At 26.7% G+C, this 18,730-nt stretch overlaps 1 protein-coding gene across 1 annotated transcript; it reads right to left on the bottom strand.

The window, feature by feature from the left end:
- Positions 1 to 317: 317 nt before the first annotated feature.
- LOC126901848 (CAD protein) lies at positions 318 to 16,090 on the bottom strand. The gene is made up of 25 exons (XM_050678690.1): positions 15,865 to 16,090; positions 15,667 to 15,805; positions 11,242 to 11,512; positions 10,861 to 11,180; positions 10,595 to 10,774; positions 9,926 to 10,532; positions 9,646 to 9,867; positions 9,098 to 9,301; positions 8,601 to 8,819; positions 7,975 to 8,527; positions 7,738 to 7,913; positions 7,476 to 7,675; positions 6,517 to 7,414; positions 6,199 to 6,441; positions 5,889 to 6,137; positions 5,670 to 5,834; positions 5,437 to 5,598; positions 5,212 to 5,383; positions 5,035 to 5,150; positions 4,530 to 4,875; positions 1,747 to 2,093; positions 1,546 to 1,687; positions 1,411 to 1,481; positions 904 to 1,082; positions 318 to 840 (listed from the first exon to the last, which is right to left on the bottom strand). Exons 1-25 carry the CDS (start codon positions 15,959 to 15,961, stop codon positions 438 to 440), a joined length of 6,681 nt encoding a protein of 2,226 aa, XP_050534647.1. The 5' UTR covers positions 15,962 to 16,090; the 3' UTR covers positions 318 to 437.
- Between the last annotated feature and the right edge of the window lie 2,640 nt (positions 16,091 to 18,730).

Here is an 18,730-nt window from a genome sequence, read left to right as displayed (position 1 = left end):
TAATATAATGATTATAAACATAGAATGGATTAATGTATGATTTTTAATAGAATTGTAGTAGTAAAATGGTAAAAGGCTACAAAATTTAAAATTGTGATTCATTAGGTCAAGTATTAAGTATGAATTTTGATTCACATTTTATTTAAAGTATTTATTTTAAAAAGGAATTAATTCAATATACATGAATTAAATTTTATCACTATGTATTTTGGTCAATTGCTGTTTACAATTTAATTGAGTCTTAAATATTTTGAATTAAAATGATCATTAAGTCATTATAAAATATTTTTATCTTGTCAATAATAAATGGAAACAACTTATAACTAAAAAAGTTTATCAATAATCTAAAAAAAAGTGCAACTATGGTAATAATTTTATCACAATTATGTCTTATATAAATCTTATCACAAAATAATACATTTTTTGGTTATGAAAATTTAACATTTCCCAAGTACCATAGCAATAAGAGCCATTCTAACATACATTCCATATTCCGCTTGTCTGAAATATGCAGCTCTTGGATCAGAATCAAATTCAGGGCTGATTTCAAATACTCTTGGTAATGGGTGCATAACTATCATTTTACGCTTAGCTTTGATCATTACTTCAGGTGTTACTACAAAAAGACCACATGCTTGTTGATAACTAATTTCATCTGGAAACCGTTCCCGTTGAATTCGAGTCATATATAACACATCTGTATCAGGTAGAGCTTCTTCAAGGGATGAGAAGTTTTCTTGGGGAATTCCTCGTGATGAAACAAACTGGCGTACAGATGTTGGCATACCTAAATTAGCTGGACTAACATAACGTAAATTCACTTTGTACAATGTTAAAAGCCTGTATGATAATAAAAAAACACATATTATTAGATCGAATTTAGTAAAAAATGATTATTTTTACCTAGCTAGTGAATGTACAGTACGACCATTTTTCAAATCACCAACTAAAGTAATAGTTAGACCATTAACTGTACCGATTTCTTCTCTAATTGTAAATACATCAAGCAGAGCTTGAGTTGGATGTTCTCCAGTTCCATCTCCAGCATTCAACATTGGTTTACGACAATGTCTGGCAGCTTTCTATATTAATGTAACATAAATATTTTTCTTAAGTAAAATTAAAACTATATTAAAAATATTATTATTTTAAAAGCTAAAAAATATTAAAAATATTGAACTCGAAAGGCACAAAAAATTACTGAAAAATCTTGGATATGTATATCGGAAACAATATTCCCATTGTTACTTTTCAGTAATTTTTTGTGGCTTTTGAGTTTAATATTTTTTAGTTTTTAAATTAATAATATTTTTAATATACTTTTAATTTTACTTAATTAATTAGCCACAAGTGATCAATTTTTATAATATAATATTTTTCTTGTATATTTGTAAGATCAAGAATACTTACTCTAACTGCACCTGGTTCTGGATGTCGCATAACAACTACATCAACATAGCCACTCATAACTTCTACAGTATCTGAATATAATAATGGTAATATAATAATTACTAATATAATATTAAATTAAGTTTGAAATCAAACCTTCCAAAGTTTCTCCTTTTTTTACAGAGCTACTGGTTTCATCAATATTGACAACTTTACCACCTAATCTTTGCATAGCTATTGAAAAACTACAACTGGTTCTTGTACTAACTTCATAAAATATTAGAGCCATAACTTTACCCTAAAAATATTTAATTGTTCAATAAATAATTTAGTGTTATTTAACAAATAATTACATACTTTTAAAATATTATCTAATGGACGACCTTTAATGACATAGACTCTTAATGTTTGTGCCAAATTAAATATTTCATTTAACTGATCTTTAGAGAACATATCTACTGATAAAATATGACTATGTGCTAACCCGTGAGTAGGTATAGGAGTCATTAAGTTTAAAACATCTTCAGAAGCTTGTTTTGATCGTTTATTCAAACTTGATGTACTAATTGTTAATAAGCTCATGTCTTTAGATTCACTACCTGATAGATTTCGTTGTCTTCTTAAGTCAGACTTAACACCAGTTACACTTTCAATTTCTTGAGCAACTTGTTCTCTGATCTCAGACATGACATTATTGAATAAATCTATACATTAGAAAAATAAAACATGTTAAAATCAACTTTATAAATACCCTGAAATTTTGTGATTAAAATATTGTTATAAAAAAAAACCCAATTTTTAACACAACTGAATTAGTGTTTTTGCTATAAAATGTATGTATTAATAAATTACAGTATTAGGGACAACATTATTACTATTCTATAAATACTTCTTATTTTAAATTTTTAACTTAATTAAAAATCAATATTATATATTTTTTAAATTATATTTTCAACACATAATTATTACTTGTTAAATTTTAAATTAGTGCCATAGTTAAGAAGAAATCAGAGTTATAGGCATTCTTTCTTTGATTATTATTTTTTTTATCATTTTTAAGAAAAGTTAAAAATGTAGTGTTTATAAGTTTTCTATATATCATATTTTATTTTAAAAAAATTTAACTTTAAAAATCCTTTTACCTTAATTATATAGTGATTCTTTTACACTAGCCAGTCAATATTTCTTAAAATAATGATTATTTTTTGACTTTTGTTAGTTACATATGTATCTCCTTTTATCTGTTATAAAATATTTTTCATGCTCATCTTTTATATTTTATAGGGATTCAACTTTATTTTTTAAATGGCAAAATACATATTAAACTAGTTTATAAAATAAAAAATGATTTCTTCTTCTTTTTCATCGCCTTAATCTCAACTAGTTGGGGTTGGCCATTTTTATTCTAAACTTCCCTTTAACACAATCTTCCACATCTTCGCTCACAACAGCCGTCTTCATATCGCATTAAATAACATTCCTCCATCTTTTTTTAGTCTTCCTCTACCTCTTCTTCCTTCAATATTTATTTCTATAACTGTTCTTACAGCTTATTAAGTAAATGACAGGTCGATAACAACTTTTGGACCAGTATTTCAGAAGTTATTGATAATTTAAGTTAATGACTTGTGGTGAGAAGTTGGTACTGCAATTTTCATCACTAGAAATTTATTTGCCTCGCTCCTCTTACTGCTTAGGAATAATAATATAAGTAACTTTTGAAATATCTTCTTAATTACATCATTTTCATTTTTATAAGTTAGTTAAAAACGTATGTTGCCATTTAAAAAAAAAAAAGTTGACACCTTTATAACAGATGAACATGATAAATATTTTATAACAGATAAATATATATGTAACTAACAAAAGCCAAAAAAAAAAAAAAAATTCGCACAAAATTTATTATTTTTATATTATATATTAAAATAGACATTTTGTGAAAATTAAAAATTTTCAAAAAACCATATTACTAATTGCTCAACATATTTTTAGTATATCATCCAATAATACCACAAAAGAAACTGTGATTAGCATAGTAAAAAAGTTTAATTTTTACTGTAAAATACAAATATTTTATTTTAAAAATTTTAAGTCGAAAATTGACATGTGGATATTATAATTATTATTATTACATGGTAAATTTCTATTAGGCCTTAAGTAAAATAAATATTTAAAAAAAATTTTTTTTGAATAACTTATGAAATTATATCTTTTTTTATAAATAAAGCATAAGCTAAATAAAATATATGATATTCTTGAAAATATTAATAAATGACGGTTGATCAAAATACTTTTTAAACAAATTTTTTTTTACTAAAAAATTCATTTAAATAAAACTATAAAACGTTCAAAATAATACTATTAAAAATAAGTAAATCTGTGACTTAATGTAGGTTTGCTGATTTTTCATAATTTTTAATTAAATTTATACTTTATATTGAAGTATAATTTTATCATAAAACAAAATTGTATTCTTATGTTGCTTTTTGTATAATTAATATAAATTAATTTTTCAATAAAAAAAATATTTAATGATCAATTGTTATTAAAAATGCTTTATTTATAAAAAAAACGATATAAGTTCTGAAGTTTAGTATAAAATTTTTTTTCTACTTATAATATTCATAAATATCAGATAAATTGTATAAAAATGTTTTTTTTTAATATTAAGCTTACTTGAAATCTACTAGAAATATACCATATAATGATGCTATCAGTTTTCGAATTTATTCAAAATTGTTATTATCAATTAAAAATTTTGGAACCAAAAAATTAGTATTTTACAGTAAAAATTAAACTTTTTGATTTTTATATCATAATAATTTACTAAAATTAATTAACAGAGGATGTTTTTTGTTTTTTTGGGGGTATTTTTGATCAAAATATTAAAAATACATTGAGTGACTGGTAAAATTTTTTTTAATTTCAAATTTTCGCAAAATGCCTATTTTAATGTATATAATAAAGTTAAAAGGGTTCTTGTTAAAATTTTAATAATAAACTTTTCTTGATCCACCCTAATATATATAAATTATTATAACTTCATACTATCATCAAATTATATAGATTAAGTTGCTATGTAATAAAAACTTAACCTTAAATCTAGTTAAATGTTATTTGCTTAATATAAATAGACTTACTATGAACATCAGTATGTGGAAGTAATGAAGTCTTTACGTTTAATTCAACTTGAGAACCAGCATCTGCAAGAACTTTACCCAATCTTGTTGGTTCTCGTAAATCTCGACCAAATCCAGGTTGAGCAAGTACTTTACCTTCAATGCAAACTACTTGCCCACGCAAAACAACTCTATGTACTGATCCACGTACTTGACGTCCTGAAAAAGGTGTCCATTTTGCTTTTGAATAAGGTGTTATTAATGGAATTGTCCACTCAGAATTCATATCTATTTCAATATAAGTATCTGGTTGAGGTGTTAAGCCAAGTATTTTCATGGGATTAGTATACATTTTTTCAACTATATCCTAAAAATAATTTATAAAGTTTAGAAAAATATCTTATAAAATGTGTTATTTCATATTTTAAAACTTAACAATTTTAGCTTTAAATTGAACATCTTTAATATCTTGAAGCATATTTAAAAAAATATAACAAGAAACAGACTTTTACAAACTTAAACATACTTTAATAGTCATATGACCTTCATTTACAGCATTTAATAACAAAGGTAAGACAGTTTCAAGACCTGGGAACCCAGGAGGTGCTTTATCACTTAATTTTTCATCCAATGTATGAGGAGCTAAAAAAAAATATTAAATGATAATTATGATAATTTAGTAATTATATGTAAAATAAAATACCATGGTCTGTTGCAATACAGTCTATTAAATCAAAATTATCCCAAAGAGCTTGCTGATCTTCTTTAGAACAAAGTACTGGTCTTACTTGTGATTTGTTAGGGCCCAGTCTATTGATATCTTCATCACATAAAAATAAATGATGAGGAGATACTTCACATGTTACCATAATACCCTATAGAATAAAACACATAATATTTACTCATAAATATTTTTAATAGACTATACTTTTTCTTTTGCAGCTTTGATCAAAAGTATTTCTGATTTGCGAGCAACATGGCAGATGTGAACAGAACGATTGTATAAAGAAGCTAACATTAAAACAGCAGCACAAGTTTGGTCTTCGGCGTGTACAACTAACGGCATGTTTTTGGGCCAATTTTCAAAATGCTAAATTAAAAAATAAATAACTATTAACTCAATTCAATTAAAAATTTTATAATAAAAATGAAAATGCTTACAGACACCCATGAAGAAATGCTTTGAAGTTGTAAAGTGCTAAATGTTTCATTGAGATACATCTTAAGTCCAGCATATTGCTTTGCATTTTGTGCAATTTCTATACTGTTAGTTGTAGATGCTCCTGCATATAGGATATAATCGCATCTAGCTCCAGCTATTGCACACTAAATGCTTAAGTTTTAAAAAACTGATTTAAAAAAAATAGCATGACTAGTTACTTTTTTTGCCAATTCATATGAATTTTGATCTATCACAGTTGGATTAGTGTTGGGCATAGCAGCAATTAATGTCACACCACCAGCTAATGCTGCTGCAGTACAAGATGCAAAATCTTCTTTTTGTGTAGCTCCTGGCTCACGTGCATGTACATGCATATCAATTAATCCAGGTAACTTTAATAACTTTTGAGATGAAATACAATCAATATGGGTTTTTAAAGACGGTTTACATCCTATTCTAACCATTGCCTGAATAATAGTAATAAAATATTAACTTAAGGTATTTGACATAATTCTACCTGAAACGTACTTCAATAAGAAGTTTAGCACATTTAACATCAGTTACTAATGGTACAGAATGTTCTACAGCAAGTCTGCGCATCTGATATCCAGGAGTAAAAAATGAAGCCACTCTATTTGCTCCACTTACCATCATAGGAGCATTTATAACAAAATCAAAATTTTTATTACTCAGATATTCTGCTAAACTAAGCAAATCACCACTAGTAGTATTGATACCAATATTATCAAATCTCCAGTCACATGGTATTACCTATAAATAAAATAATAAGAACAGTAAAAATAATTTCATAAATATAGTTTAATTGGAGTATTAAATTAAACTAACAGTTATTCCTTTAGTGTTATAGTTATAGTAATCAGCTGTTCCACTACTTCCATACAATTTATACCCTAATGCTTGAAGAGCTTTTACACTGTCAAGTAATTCTTCTTTATGTTTAATTTTTCCAATGGACAAAAAAATTTTAGCACCCGGTTGAGGTAAATGCATTCCTGAGCTTATCATTGCTTTTAAGTATGCATCATATCGGTTTTCTCCAAAACAGGCAACTTCACCTGTCGAAGACATTTCTACTCCTAACATAACATCAGCTCCAGCTATACGAGAAAATGAAAATACTGCTACTTTTACTCCAACTCTTCCATCAACACCAGACAATACATCAATAGGCTCTACTTCTTGTCCTATAATTACTTGAGTAGCCATTGCAACAAAATCATGACCCAATGTTTTGGATACAAAAGGAAAAGATCTTGATACCCGTACATTACATTCAATAACTTTAAGTTCATTATTTTTTGCAATAAGTTGCATATTTAATGGCCCAGTTACATTTAGTGATGAGGCAATAGAATGACATATAAATTTAATTTTTTCTAATGTTTCTTTATTAATATCTTGAGGAGGTGTTACTAGGGTAGCATCACCTGAATGTACACCAGCATTTTCTACATGTTCACTAACAGCCATACAAAGTATCTGCCCATCTTTGGCAACTGCATCCACGTCAATTTCTTTAGCATCTTCAAGAAATTTAGAAATAACTACAGGATGTTCTCTTGATACTTCACTTGCAGATTTTAAATATGCTTTTAAATCACCATCATTATGTGCTACATTCATAGCAGCCCCACTTAAAACATAAGATGGCCTTACTAAACATGGATATCCTACTTCTCGGCAAAATTCTATAGCTGATTTGAGATCAGTCAATTCTTTCCATCTAAAATTAAAAGACATTATTAAACATGAAACAATAACTTTTATAATTTAAGTCTTGATACCTAGGTTGAGATATTTTTATTCTGTCCAACATTCTAGAAAATTTGAAACGATTTTCTGCTCCATCCACATTTTCTGGAGATGTTCCTAAGATGCGAGCATTTTGTCTGTGCAAATCCATAGCTATATTATTTGGTAACTGTCCTCCCATACATAATATAACACCTTCAGGATTCTCCAAGTTATAAATGTCCATCACTACCTATTAATAGTTAAAATGTATGCTATTTATTGCAACACATATGAAATAATTTAATACTGTACTTCAAATGATATATCTTCAAAGTATAATCTATCACACATATCGTAATCTGTACTGACGGTTTCAGGGTTGCAATTAACCATAATTGTTTTTTTGCCTAATTTTCTTAATTCACGAAGGCATCCAACAGCACACCAATCAAATTCAACAGAACTTCCGATTCGGTACACACCAGAACCTTAATATTGATAAATTAGTTAAAAGTAGTTTTTAAAATGAGTTTAAAAGTAAGAATTTACCAATGACCATAATAAAATTAGAAGGAAATTCTAAATCACTGCTAGTAGCATTGTAAGTCAAATAGAGATAGTTTGTTTCTGCTGGATATTCTGCAGATACCGTATCAATTTGTTTAACAAATGGTGTAATTCCTTGTTCTTCACGGCGTTTTCGTATGACAAGTTCAGTACTTTGCACAAATGATGCAATTTGTTTATCAGAAAATCCTAAACGCTTTGCTTTTAACAAATGTTCATACGGTACATTAGGATAGTTGAAAGATTCCAGTAAAGTCTGATGCTGAATAATATTTTTCATTTTATGTAAAAACCAACGATCAATTTTTGTAAGCTCATACAATTTGTCAATTGAATAGCCACTTTTTAAAGCAGCGGCTAATACAAAAATTCTTTTGTCAGTTGGTTGTTCCAATTCATTATCATTTACAGATTTTAAATATGGATCAAATCCTGAAAAATTTTCATCGACCATTCTAAAAGCTTTCTGAAATGCTTCTTCAAAATTACGACCAACAGACATAACTTCTCCTACACTCTTCATAGAGCTTCCAATCTTATTAAATAAATAAAAAATAATTACAATATAAATTATATTTAAATTCATATAGTGTTTGCTTTTATCATACTTTTGTTGATGCACGAATAAATTTACTGAGATCCCAACGAGGCATTTTAACAACACAATAATCAAGACTTGGTTCAAAGCATGCAGTAGTAGAAGAGGTTACAGAATTTATTATGTCTGGTAAGGCAATACCAAGAGAAAGTTTAGCAGCCACATAGGCTAAAGGATATCCAGTTGCTTTACTAGCTAGTGCTGAACTTCTAGATAGACGTGCATTTACCTAAGAAACACTTTATATTACTAAAAATTCATGAATTTTAAATTGCAACAATAAATAGTAATAAAGATATCATTAAACCCAATATAATATGTTTTTTATAATTTAATATTTTTTGATAATTGAACGAAATTTAGTATGAATTAAAATTTATTACATAATTTATAAGTAAGACAATTATTCTAAACAATTAAATCATTTTTATAAAAACATTAAAAATGTATTTTTGCTTTAACGAATTACAAATAAACCCAACCAAACCATTGTATGGTAATAAATACCTCAATTATATAAAACTCATCTGATACTGTACTAAGGGCATATTGAATGTTACATTCACCGACTACTCCAAGCTGACGAACAACTTTAATTGCTGTTGTTCTTAATTTATTATATTCTGTGTTAGATAGTGTTTGACTTGGAGCTACAACAATTGACTCTCCAGTATGAATACCTAATGGATCTACATTTTCCATATTGCACACCTATAAAAATATTATTATAAGTAACATTCAGGTATACAAATTTCTGAAATTATCTTCAAGATTTGAAGAGTTATTAAAAGTTTTTTCTAGTTTGATAGCAAAACCTCTCAATATGACTTTCATATCTCCTATAGATGGTACCAACTCATTGTAAAATATTGAACTAGAGAAAATACACTTGAAGAACTGTTGCTTTATTTATTTGGTCACAATTTTTTGTTTTGCTTGAATTCAAAATTATTTTAAAATGTTTTATATAATTGAAAAAAATGAACTTAAAGCCAAATATTACATTTTATAATAAAAAATTAAACAAATTAATAGAATTATTAAAAAAAACTTACAGTTATACAATTATCATAAGCATCACGCACTACTTCATATTCTACTTCTTTCCATCCTTTTAATGATTTATCTAAAATCATTTGGTTGCTATGAGTAAAACATTGTTTAGCCAACACAAGCAACTCTGACTCGTTATTTGCAAAGCCAGAACCGAGTCCACCTAAACTAAAACCACTTCTTACAAGAAGAGGATATCCTAGCTTATTAACAGCTTCTAATGCCTAAAAAAATTGGATATTTTTAATTAAATTTATTATATTATGTAATATATTAACATACTTCATTAATAGACGTAACAACAGCACTAGGGGCAACTTGTTCACCTATTTGAACTACTTTGTCAGCAAATTCTTTACGATCTTCTGTTGCAATAATTGTTTCAATGGATGTTCCTAAAACCTTAATATTATATTGTTCCAAAATGCCAGATTTTTTTAGTTCAATCCCACAGTTAAGAGCAGTTTGTCCACCAAAAGTTAATAATATACCATCTGGTCTTTCAGATTGAATAACTTGAGTAACAAAATCAAGCTCTAATGGTAAAAAGTAAACTTTGTTAGCTAATCCCATGGATGTTTGAACTGTTGCAATATTTGGATTTATTAATACAGTAATAATATTTTCTTCCCGTAATGCTTTTATTGCCTGGGAACCAGAATAATCAAATTCTCCAGCTTGACCAATTGATAATCCACCAGAACCTAAAATCAAAACTTTTTGGACATCCACTCGGAACTTTGGAATTTCTGGTTTTAAATGAGATTGAATAAGGTTAATTAATTGAAAATCAAATTTTTTCATATTATTCACAACAGCATCTAAAAATACATCAAACAAACATTCTAAATCTTCTGGTCCAGGACATGCTTCTGGATGGAATTGAACACTATAATAAAATACATTTAAATAACTTTTAAAATAAATAAACAACTATTTAATATTTCTTACCTGAAAAATGGTAAACTTTTGTGTATAATTCCTTCATTAGTTTTATCATTGGCATTCGTAAATAATGAATCCCAATCAGATTCAACATGATCTACAGCATATCCGTGATTTTGTGAAGTCATGTAACACTTTCCACTTTGACCAAACACACAGGGTTGATTTTGACCCCGATTTCCAAATCTAAAAAAAGAGGTACAAATAAAATTTTATTACATTTTTTTGGTTCAATATTAAAAGTAATAATAAGTTCAAAAGTTAATTTGTACTTCATTTTGTAAGTTTTAAATCCAGCAGCAGTAGCGAGCAATTGATGTCCGAGGCATATTCCAAAAATTGGCTTAACATCAGACTTTCTTGCTAATACTTTTTGAATATTTCTAATTGTATTTTTAGCCATGTCAGGATTTCCTGGACCATTACTTATGAATAATCCATCATAATTTTGGAAATCGTCTAAAGGATGATCCCATGGTACTATATCAACTCGAGCTCCACGTTTTAAAAAACATCTGATCTGATTAAATTTAGAGCCACAATCTACAAAACGAATTCTAGGCATTCCATTTTCATTATAAGTTTTAGGTATCTAAAATTATTAGCAAATTATTTATTTAATTTTTGAAAATATATTTTAAATATTTACTGACAGATATTGAAACATCTTTAACTAAATTAATTGTGCTTGGATCAACTATATTGGTAAAATCTTTATCAACATGTTGAATAATTTTTCCAAGTAAAGTTCCTTTTTCTCGAATATGTTTAGTTAGAGCTCGTGTGTCTATACCACAAATACCTGGTATTTCATTTTCAGCAAGCCAATTATTTAATAATTTTTCACTACGCCAGTGACTTGGCTGATCACAAACTTCATCAACAATAAGGGCTGAAATCCAAATACGATGGGACTCGAACCATCTAAAAAGTTAATTCTATTATTTTCCATTCATTTGTAGGGTGTATATATTTTCAATTGTCAGGTTAATTAATATCAGCTTATACTTAAGATTGGGGTGGTGTCTTTTAGGGATGTACTAAGTACAGTGGCTCCCTATTTTTCTTTTGATTTAAGAGCTACTATGTTTATTGCTATTGAAATTGATAAATCCAATAACTAACAGTAGTAGAAGAGCCTTTCTGCTTCCCTTTTGGAGGGCAGGGAGGCCTAAGTTTTTTTGTGTTCATTTATGTATTTTTTCAGTTAAGTTAAAATTTTTTTATTACTCTGATAAATAAATAGAAAAGCATACATTTAAGTAGAATACATTTTTAATTTAAAAATATTAACTGTAGTTAATACAGTTATTATATAGAAAATTATAGAACATAGTATACTATTAACTTCAAAAAAGAAGAAATTATAATATTTTTTATACTTTTAAAGATATAGCTTTTGACATAATTAATTAATCACCTTGTATAGAGTGGTCTAGATATTTAACAAGTAACTTTTGATCTAGTTAATATTTTGTAATGTTTTTTTATTTTAATGAAAAAAATAATTTTTCTATAAGAACAATCATTTTACACTAAGTATTGGTTATAGGTACTAAATTTTAATGATTTGTATTTGTATATCTCTTCTGTTTTCATGAAAAACATGAATCTACTCATGTATGTAATAACTATTATGTTTGCAAGTGAATATATATTTTTTCTACGCATTGTTGCAGTTATTTTACTATTAAATTGACTTTGGGATCTCTATTAAGATTTATTGGAAAGTGGTAATTTTCTTAAAAAAGAAGTCGATAAGCTATGCCTATGATTACTATTTTAAAAGTTATATGCCTGAAAAAAAATCCTTAGAAATTACTGGTAGTATGTTGCCAACTTAAGGTAGTGTATCGCTAAAAGTTTCTATTGAACCCAAAAATAAACCTTAACTAAAATCAGATGCAACTTATGTAAATATAACAAATGAGATTAATTAATTTCCTCAATTGGGGGAAATGTTCATCATTATAGCTATGGACAAAACAATGCAAGTACTATCAAACAGTTGGCAAACAAATATTTGTAGCGGAAGAAAAATAAATTCAGTTCACAGTAATGTTAAATTGTCAAGGACCAAAACAAAAGTAATATTTTTAAATCTAAAGAAAGATGTGTACAAAAAAATATTTAAATTGCATCTAAATTTAAATGATATTTAACAACTATTACTCTCTAAGTTATTTTAAATTAAAACTTTATTAAAAATGTTATTTATTTAAAACTAAAAAATATTAAAAATATTTAACTCAAAAAACCACAAAAAAATTACATAAAATTTCGTAGATATATATTTTGGAAACAATGTTACCATTATCAAAAAAAATATGTATTCACATTCATTTTAGTAATCTTTTTGTGGTTTTAAGTTGAATATTTTTTGGTTTTAAATTAATAATATTTTTAATATAGTTTTAATAATATTAGCCACTAGTAAATAATTTTTATTATAGTCTCTAAGTTATATGAAAATATAATCATATTGTTTTAATATTATTTTTAGCTTTGATACAAAGCTGAGAAGGTATTAATTTTACCATGATGTGTTTTTTTTTTATATCTGTGAACGCTCAATCTCAATTCTCGCTGGACCGATTTTGATTAACAATACGTCAAAAGATCACAAATCGTATCTAGTCAAAGACAATTACAAATTTAAAAATCGCTAATTTTCGACATTTTTTCAATTTATTTTTTACATAAAACCACCATAACTTTTTTAAAAATGACAAAATAATTTTTTTTTTTTTTATTGTTACCTTAAGTATTTACCAACCATTTGATATATTTTTGTGAACATTTGACCCTTTACCAGCCTACAGGAAGATTTTCAAAATCTTTAAACATATGTCAAATTAAAATTTACAATAAAAACTATAAGTCAAAAAAAAAAAATTGTCCCCACACCTTTTCTTCTATGAGAAAATGCCCGTTGAATTTAACAAAACTTAAAATTATTGGTAAAAATTACTGTATAACATGAAATATTTTAATACATAAAACTGCCATAAATTTTTGAAAAATGAACAAATTAAAATTAATATTTTTTATATTGAAACCTTAGATATTTTTCTTTCATTTGATATAATTTTTTTGAAAATCGGACTCTAAATCTACCCGCAGGGGGATTTTAAAAAAACAATTTTTGTACACAAGTTAAGCTTTTTCAATTTTTGAAAATGTTCCGGAAATTTTGACACTTTTATTTAATCTTAAATTAAAGCTTATATTATTATTTAGAATAAAGTTCATAAAACATAAGAAGTTAAACTTATTTAATTTTTTTGCTTTTTTAAAGTCGAAAAAGTAACTTTAAAATTTGAATTAGCTTAAATTGCCAATTTTATTAATTGGTAAAAGCGACAAACAGTTGCTAAATTGGTAAAACTTGTGTATTTCGCGGTTAGGATACCAGGTTCAAATCCGCCTGTGGTAATTAATATTTTGCATTTTTTTTAAGTTAGAAAAATGTTTAAATCATTTGATTTTTATCTCATTTATATTCATTAACTACAATAAATATCAAGGATCCTATCACTGTAATCTCCCCTCATGAGAAGAATTTTCTTATTCATGTTAATATTATGTTTTTTTTTGTGGCTGCGATTTATTGTTCCAACCCTCAATTAACCTACTTTTTTCAACGATATGTCAAATGATTACAATTTGTATTTAGTTGAAGATATTACCCTCAAAAATTAAAAAAAAATCCCTTAACCAAATAAAAAGTATCTTAAACAGCTTTAACCATACAAACAATTAAAATAATTAAATTCTATGATTTCATGATTTTTAGTTTCACCTGAATTTAACAATCGATTTTTACAATTATAATCAAATTTTATAATACGCTCAATTAAATAAATCTTTTTAACAACTTTTTTTTTCATTGGTTTTTTTAGTTAAAGTAAATCATTAAAATTATTTCAGTTCTGTATATTTCAATTGTAGAATCTTTTTAAACACCAAAAGTTAATTATAAATGATTACTATGATTTATATTTAAATGATCTATTATGATAAAAATGCAAAAAAAAAATAGAGCTTTTTTGATAAATTTACTGTAAATAGTAATTATAAAATTTGCTGACTGCATATTAATCTTAGCAATTTCATTTTTTTCTATTTAATAATGTCACTTTCAAACTTGTAAGTTGAGCTAAAAGTTAAGGTAATAAATTCATTTTTTTTTTTATTATAAACTTTCACTTTAAAGGACGAAAAAAGTAGGTTAGAAATTATTACTTTTAACATATTAAAAATAAAAATCAATAATAATTTGAAAAGAATTAATTATAAAAATTATATAATATATAATTAAAAATATTTAGCTTTTTTAACTATTCACCAATTTCTTAGAATTAAACACTATCTACAGATTTGCATCGAAGCGTTTCTAATGAGTGATTTTAAACACTGTCAGATTAAATCTATACTGGACTCAACTATACCACGTTCCCACTATACCGCGACTCTACTGTGCTGGGTTTTTTATACTAATGTTCCCGGAAATATGTGAACAAATCTTATGTTAGATAATAAAGATTATTAAGTTATATTGGGTAAGAATTACATTTATTTATTTTTTTGCTTGGGCTTTAGCTTTTTTATGAGTTATTATTTTACGTTTGAACTAAAGTTCATTAAAATTTATATAAAATAAGCTAATACTTGATACTTGATATAACGTGCTTTCCCGTTAAGGTCCTAACAGTTGGCTATGCTGTTCCTAAACGGGACTATGCTGGCCTTATATAGAATGTTCAGTATGTAAGGAAACAGAGATCTACTGTTCTCATTATTTGTAGCAATTTACCTGTTTTTTTACTTACTGAACACTTTGTATAATTTTTTCCTACTAAAAGGACAGTTAGGGGTTTTATGACCAATATAATATTGACTCTCAACTAACAGCAATAACAAGTATTTATTTTTATTAAATGTTATTTTAAATATAACCGACTGGATCTCTATAGATATTGGTAGTACCACAGTTAGATGATCGGTGGTTTAATTTGAAACATTATTTCAAAGAAATTTAAAGTTTACTCATTATGTAGAAATATTAAATGTATCACCTTTTAATTCCATATTCATCAATTTCATTGCCAGGAACTCCATAATTTCCAATAAGTGGGAATGTCAAAATTAACAACTGTTTGTAATAAGAAGGATCAGTTAAGGATTCTGGATAACCCACAATGCCAGTTTGAAAAACTATAAAAAGTATAAAATAAATTAAGGACATTTAAATTAAATTGATTACAATAACGAACCAACTTCCCCATCAACAGGTAAAGTGCAGGAACCAAAATTGTAACCTTTGAACACAGTTCCATCTTCTAAAACAAGTGAGCATGGTATACGGGCCATTGATTATTAATATTTATACAATTTTAAGGCAAATATTTATCTTTCCAACAAAAAAAATTATTATATAGTAAATTGTTGCACAGAACACATGGACCAGATTAACGGGACTTAAAACATAACCTCATATATCTTTTAAAAAAACGCGTACTTGATAAGATTATTTGATAAATGTGATTAGTATGGTAATGGTCCTCGTACATTAGCATGGTTATTTAGCTCCGCAATGGTAGGATCACCTTTTGTACCACAAACTTTTTTTTTCAATGAATATTTACTCCAAAGCTATTATTATCCAAAATTATTATTTTTTCTCCAATTAACAATATGTCCAATATATCGCTTGTTCTAATAAATATAATAACCAAAGTATACTTGTTCTAACAGATATTTTTGCCAAAGTTATCTTTATCCCATATACATTTGTCGCAATAAATAATTTGCCCATTTATTGATAGTTCCACGATTTAGAACAAATGTTAATTGAAAAAAATATGATTTGAATAAATTTTTTTTAAAACTATTTTTGCTATATTATTATCACGAACTAAGATAAATAGACTAGACACGAGGCCTTAAAAAGTGATCCGGTTTTGTATTCTCTTGTAAAAAGGAGAATTTTGAAGTAACGGCACCATTTACTATTTGACATGTAGTTTTCCGATTCCCTCACTTCATTTTTTTAATTTTACAATGCTATTCCAGAAAAGAGCTATAGAACCCTTATAACTAGAGTCCGGATTAATATGAATAAAAAAATGTTGTTTTAGTCATTTTAAAAGGAACTATGTTTGTCCAAATTTATTGTTGGATATGTAGTAGCGTAGATATATATTTCATTTTACGTGTTAACTCATATTTTTAACAACTAAACTAACCATAATGGTAATAATAAATGTAGTTATATTATGTTATAATATTTAATTAAGGAATAATTATAATAATAATATATAAGAGTTTTAAATTAAAATTAAGTATCTAGAACTTCTGAATACTCTCTAAAAATGAATCTAATGAGCATAATTTGAGCATCAATAATTAACTTACTCCCAAAAATCAAGATGGAATTTCAGGAAAACTAACTGGACTGAATTAGATTGCATAATGCAATAGATCCCAGCAAAAGCAAATATATCTGCTTTTATTGGGTTTAAAAGTGATAAAACTAGCAAAAAACAAACAAACTTAAGGATTTCCAGAAGCAGTTCAATCCAGGTTGGGACGAACATGTGATCAGCTGTTTTTGGAGTTTCAAAAAACAAAAGATAATATCGTAGCGAATGAGTAATTAACAATTTTATTGTAAAAAAACAGAAGACCTAGATTTTATCCACAATTCAATATAAAGCATGGTGCCTTATGAAAAAAATTGGTAGTTCAAATCATGCCAAAAAAGGTTAACATATCTTAAGACTAAAAATTGTAACAATACATAGGTACAAATTGAGGGGGTTTAAATTCTAGAAAAATATTTATATCAACATTTTTTTTTTAGGGAGGAGTAAATTAGAAATGCCTTTCTAAAAATTTGCGCTTATGTATAAAATTAAGATAGTTATAAGTTAATATATTTATCTGTTAACTCACAATATCGTATTAATCATCGTAATTTACCTAAATATTAATTTTTAGCAATTTATATTTTAAAAGTATAGTTTAACTTTGTTTTAATATCCTAAATTTACCTAATCAAATATGAAAGACGTAACTAAGAGGGGAACTAAAGTTGTTAAAGTACCCTTCATTAGCCAATTATTACTATCAATAGTAAATGAATTAAGCACTAGTAAGATCATGTGATAAGTCAAATATAAAAATAAAAGGTCAATATCCTTTCCAAGCAAAAATCTTGGCTAAACCACCGTGAAATCCGAACCCCTTTCAAATACAAAATATATTTATTAACACGCTTATATTAGTTTCACCTGTATGTATGTATGTATGTATGTTTGTAACTCTCCAAACGACACGCGTTATCGCATATTCCGTCGTCTAGACTAGACTGTCATAACGCATTCACCCCTCCTCACGCCTCGCTCACCACACGACGGCACACTATTCCTATAAACATTTATTTTAGTTATCGTACCCGTACACGCCTGCTTGTCATCAATATTATATATACAGGGTGTAAATCTTTCGAACCATAGTAATGTATGGGCGAGTATGCTGGTAAAGTGTAAAATAGGACCTCGTTTTTTTTTTTTTTTTTTCCAAAATTGGAGGAATTTTGGAATAACCCCCCCGAATTTCTCTAAAATTAAAAATAAATCATACCACAATATTCCCCGCGAAATTCTCATACAAATTGAGTGGTCACTCGATTTTTTGTAACTTTTGCGCCCTCCCCTGAACTTTGGGTTCAAAGTTGGAAAAAAATTTCACATTAGTTTGACCCATCAATTTGTATTGAAATTTCAATGGGAGTCCTGTGATGTAGTTTATTTTTAGTTTAATCGATTAAATAACAAGAAATACCGAAAAAACTTACAAATATGTAATATTTATGCATTTTTATTGCACAAAAAAAGAAGCTATATTTTAAAGGTTATCTAATATTATGTGCAGCTTAATAAGTGACTATTCAATAGCGAACAGTATTTTTCGAACATTTAAATAAACATTAACAAGCTCAGTGATGTACCATATTCTCATTATTGATTAATTTCGGAAAAGAGTAGTGTGCCGATTACATTAAAATAATTATTTCTAATTATCCTATTGTAATAAAGTTAAAAATATTCATTTCAATAGTATAATTGTTTTATTTTC

This window comes from Daktulosphaira vitifoliae, unplaced genomic scaffold (genome assembly GCF_025091365.1).
Source record: "Daktulosphaira vitifoliae isolate Bord-2020 unplaced genomic scaffold, ASM2509136v1 Scaffold_3, whole genome shotgun sequence".
NCBI lineage: Eukaryota > Metazoa > Arthropoda > Insecta > Hemiptera > Phylloxeridae > Daktulosphaira > Daktulosphaira vitifoliae.
Note: the sequence above shows the minus strand (reverse complement) of the source record. Positions and strands in the feature narration are given on the sequence as shown.

Coding starts and splice junctions, on each gene's coding strand:
- LOC126901848 (XM_050678690.1), bottom strand. CDS start 15,961: ATGGCCCGTATACCATGCTCACTTGTTTTAGAAGATGGAACTGTGTTC. Junction 11,181..11,241: donor TTAAAGATGTTTCAATATCT/GTCAGTAAATAT, acceptor TAATAATTTTAG/ATACCTAAAACTTATAATGA. Junction 8,820..9,097: donor ATGAGTTTTATATAATTGAG/GTATTTATTACC, acceptor AGTGTTTCTTAG/GTAAATGCACGTCTATCTAG.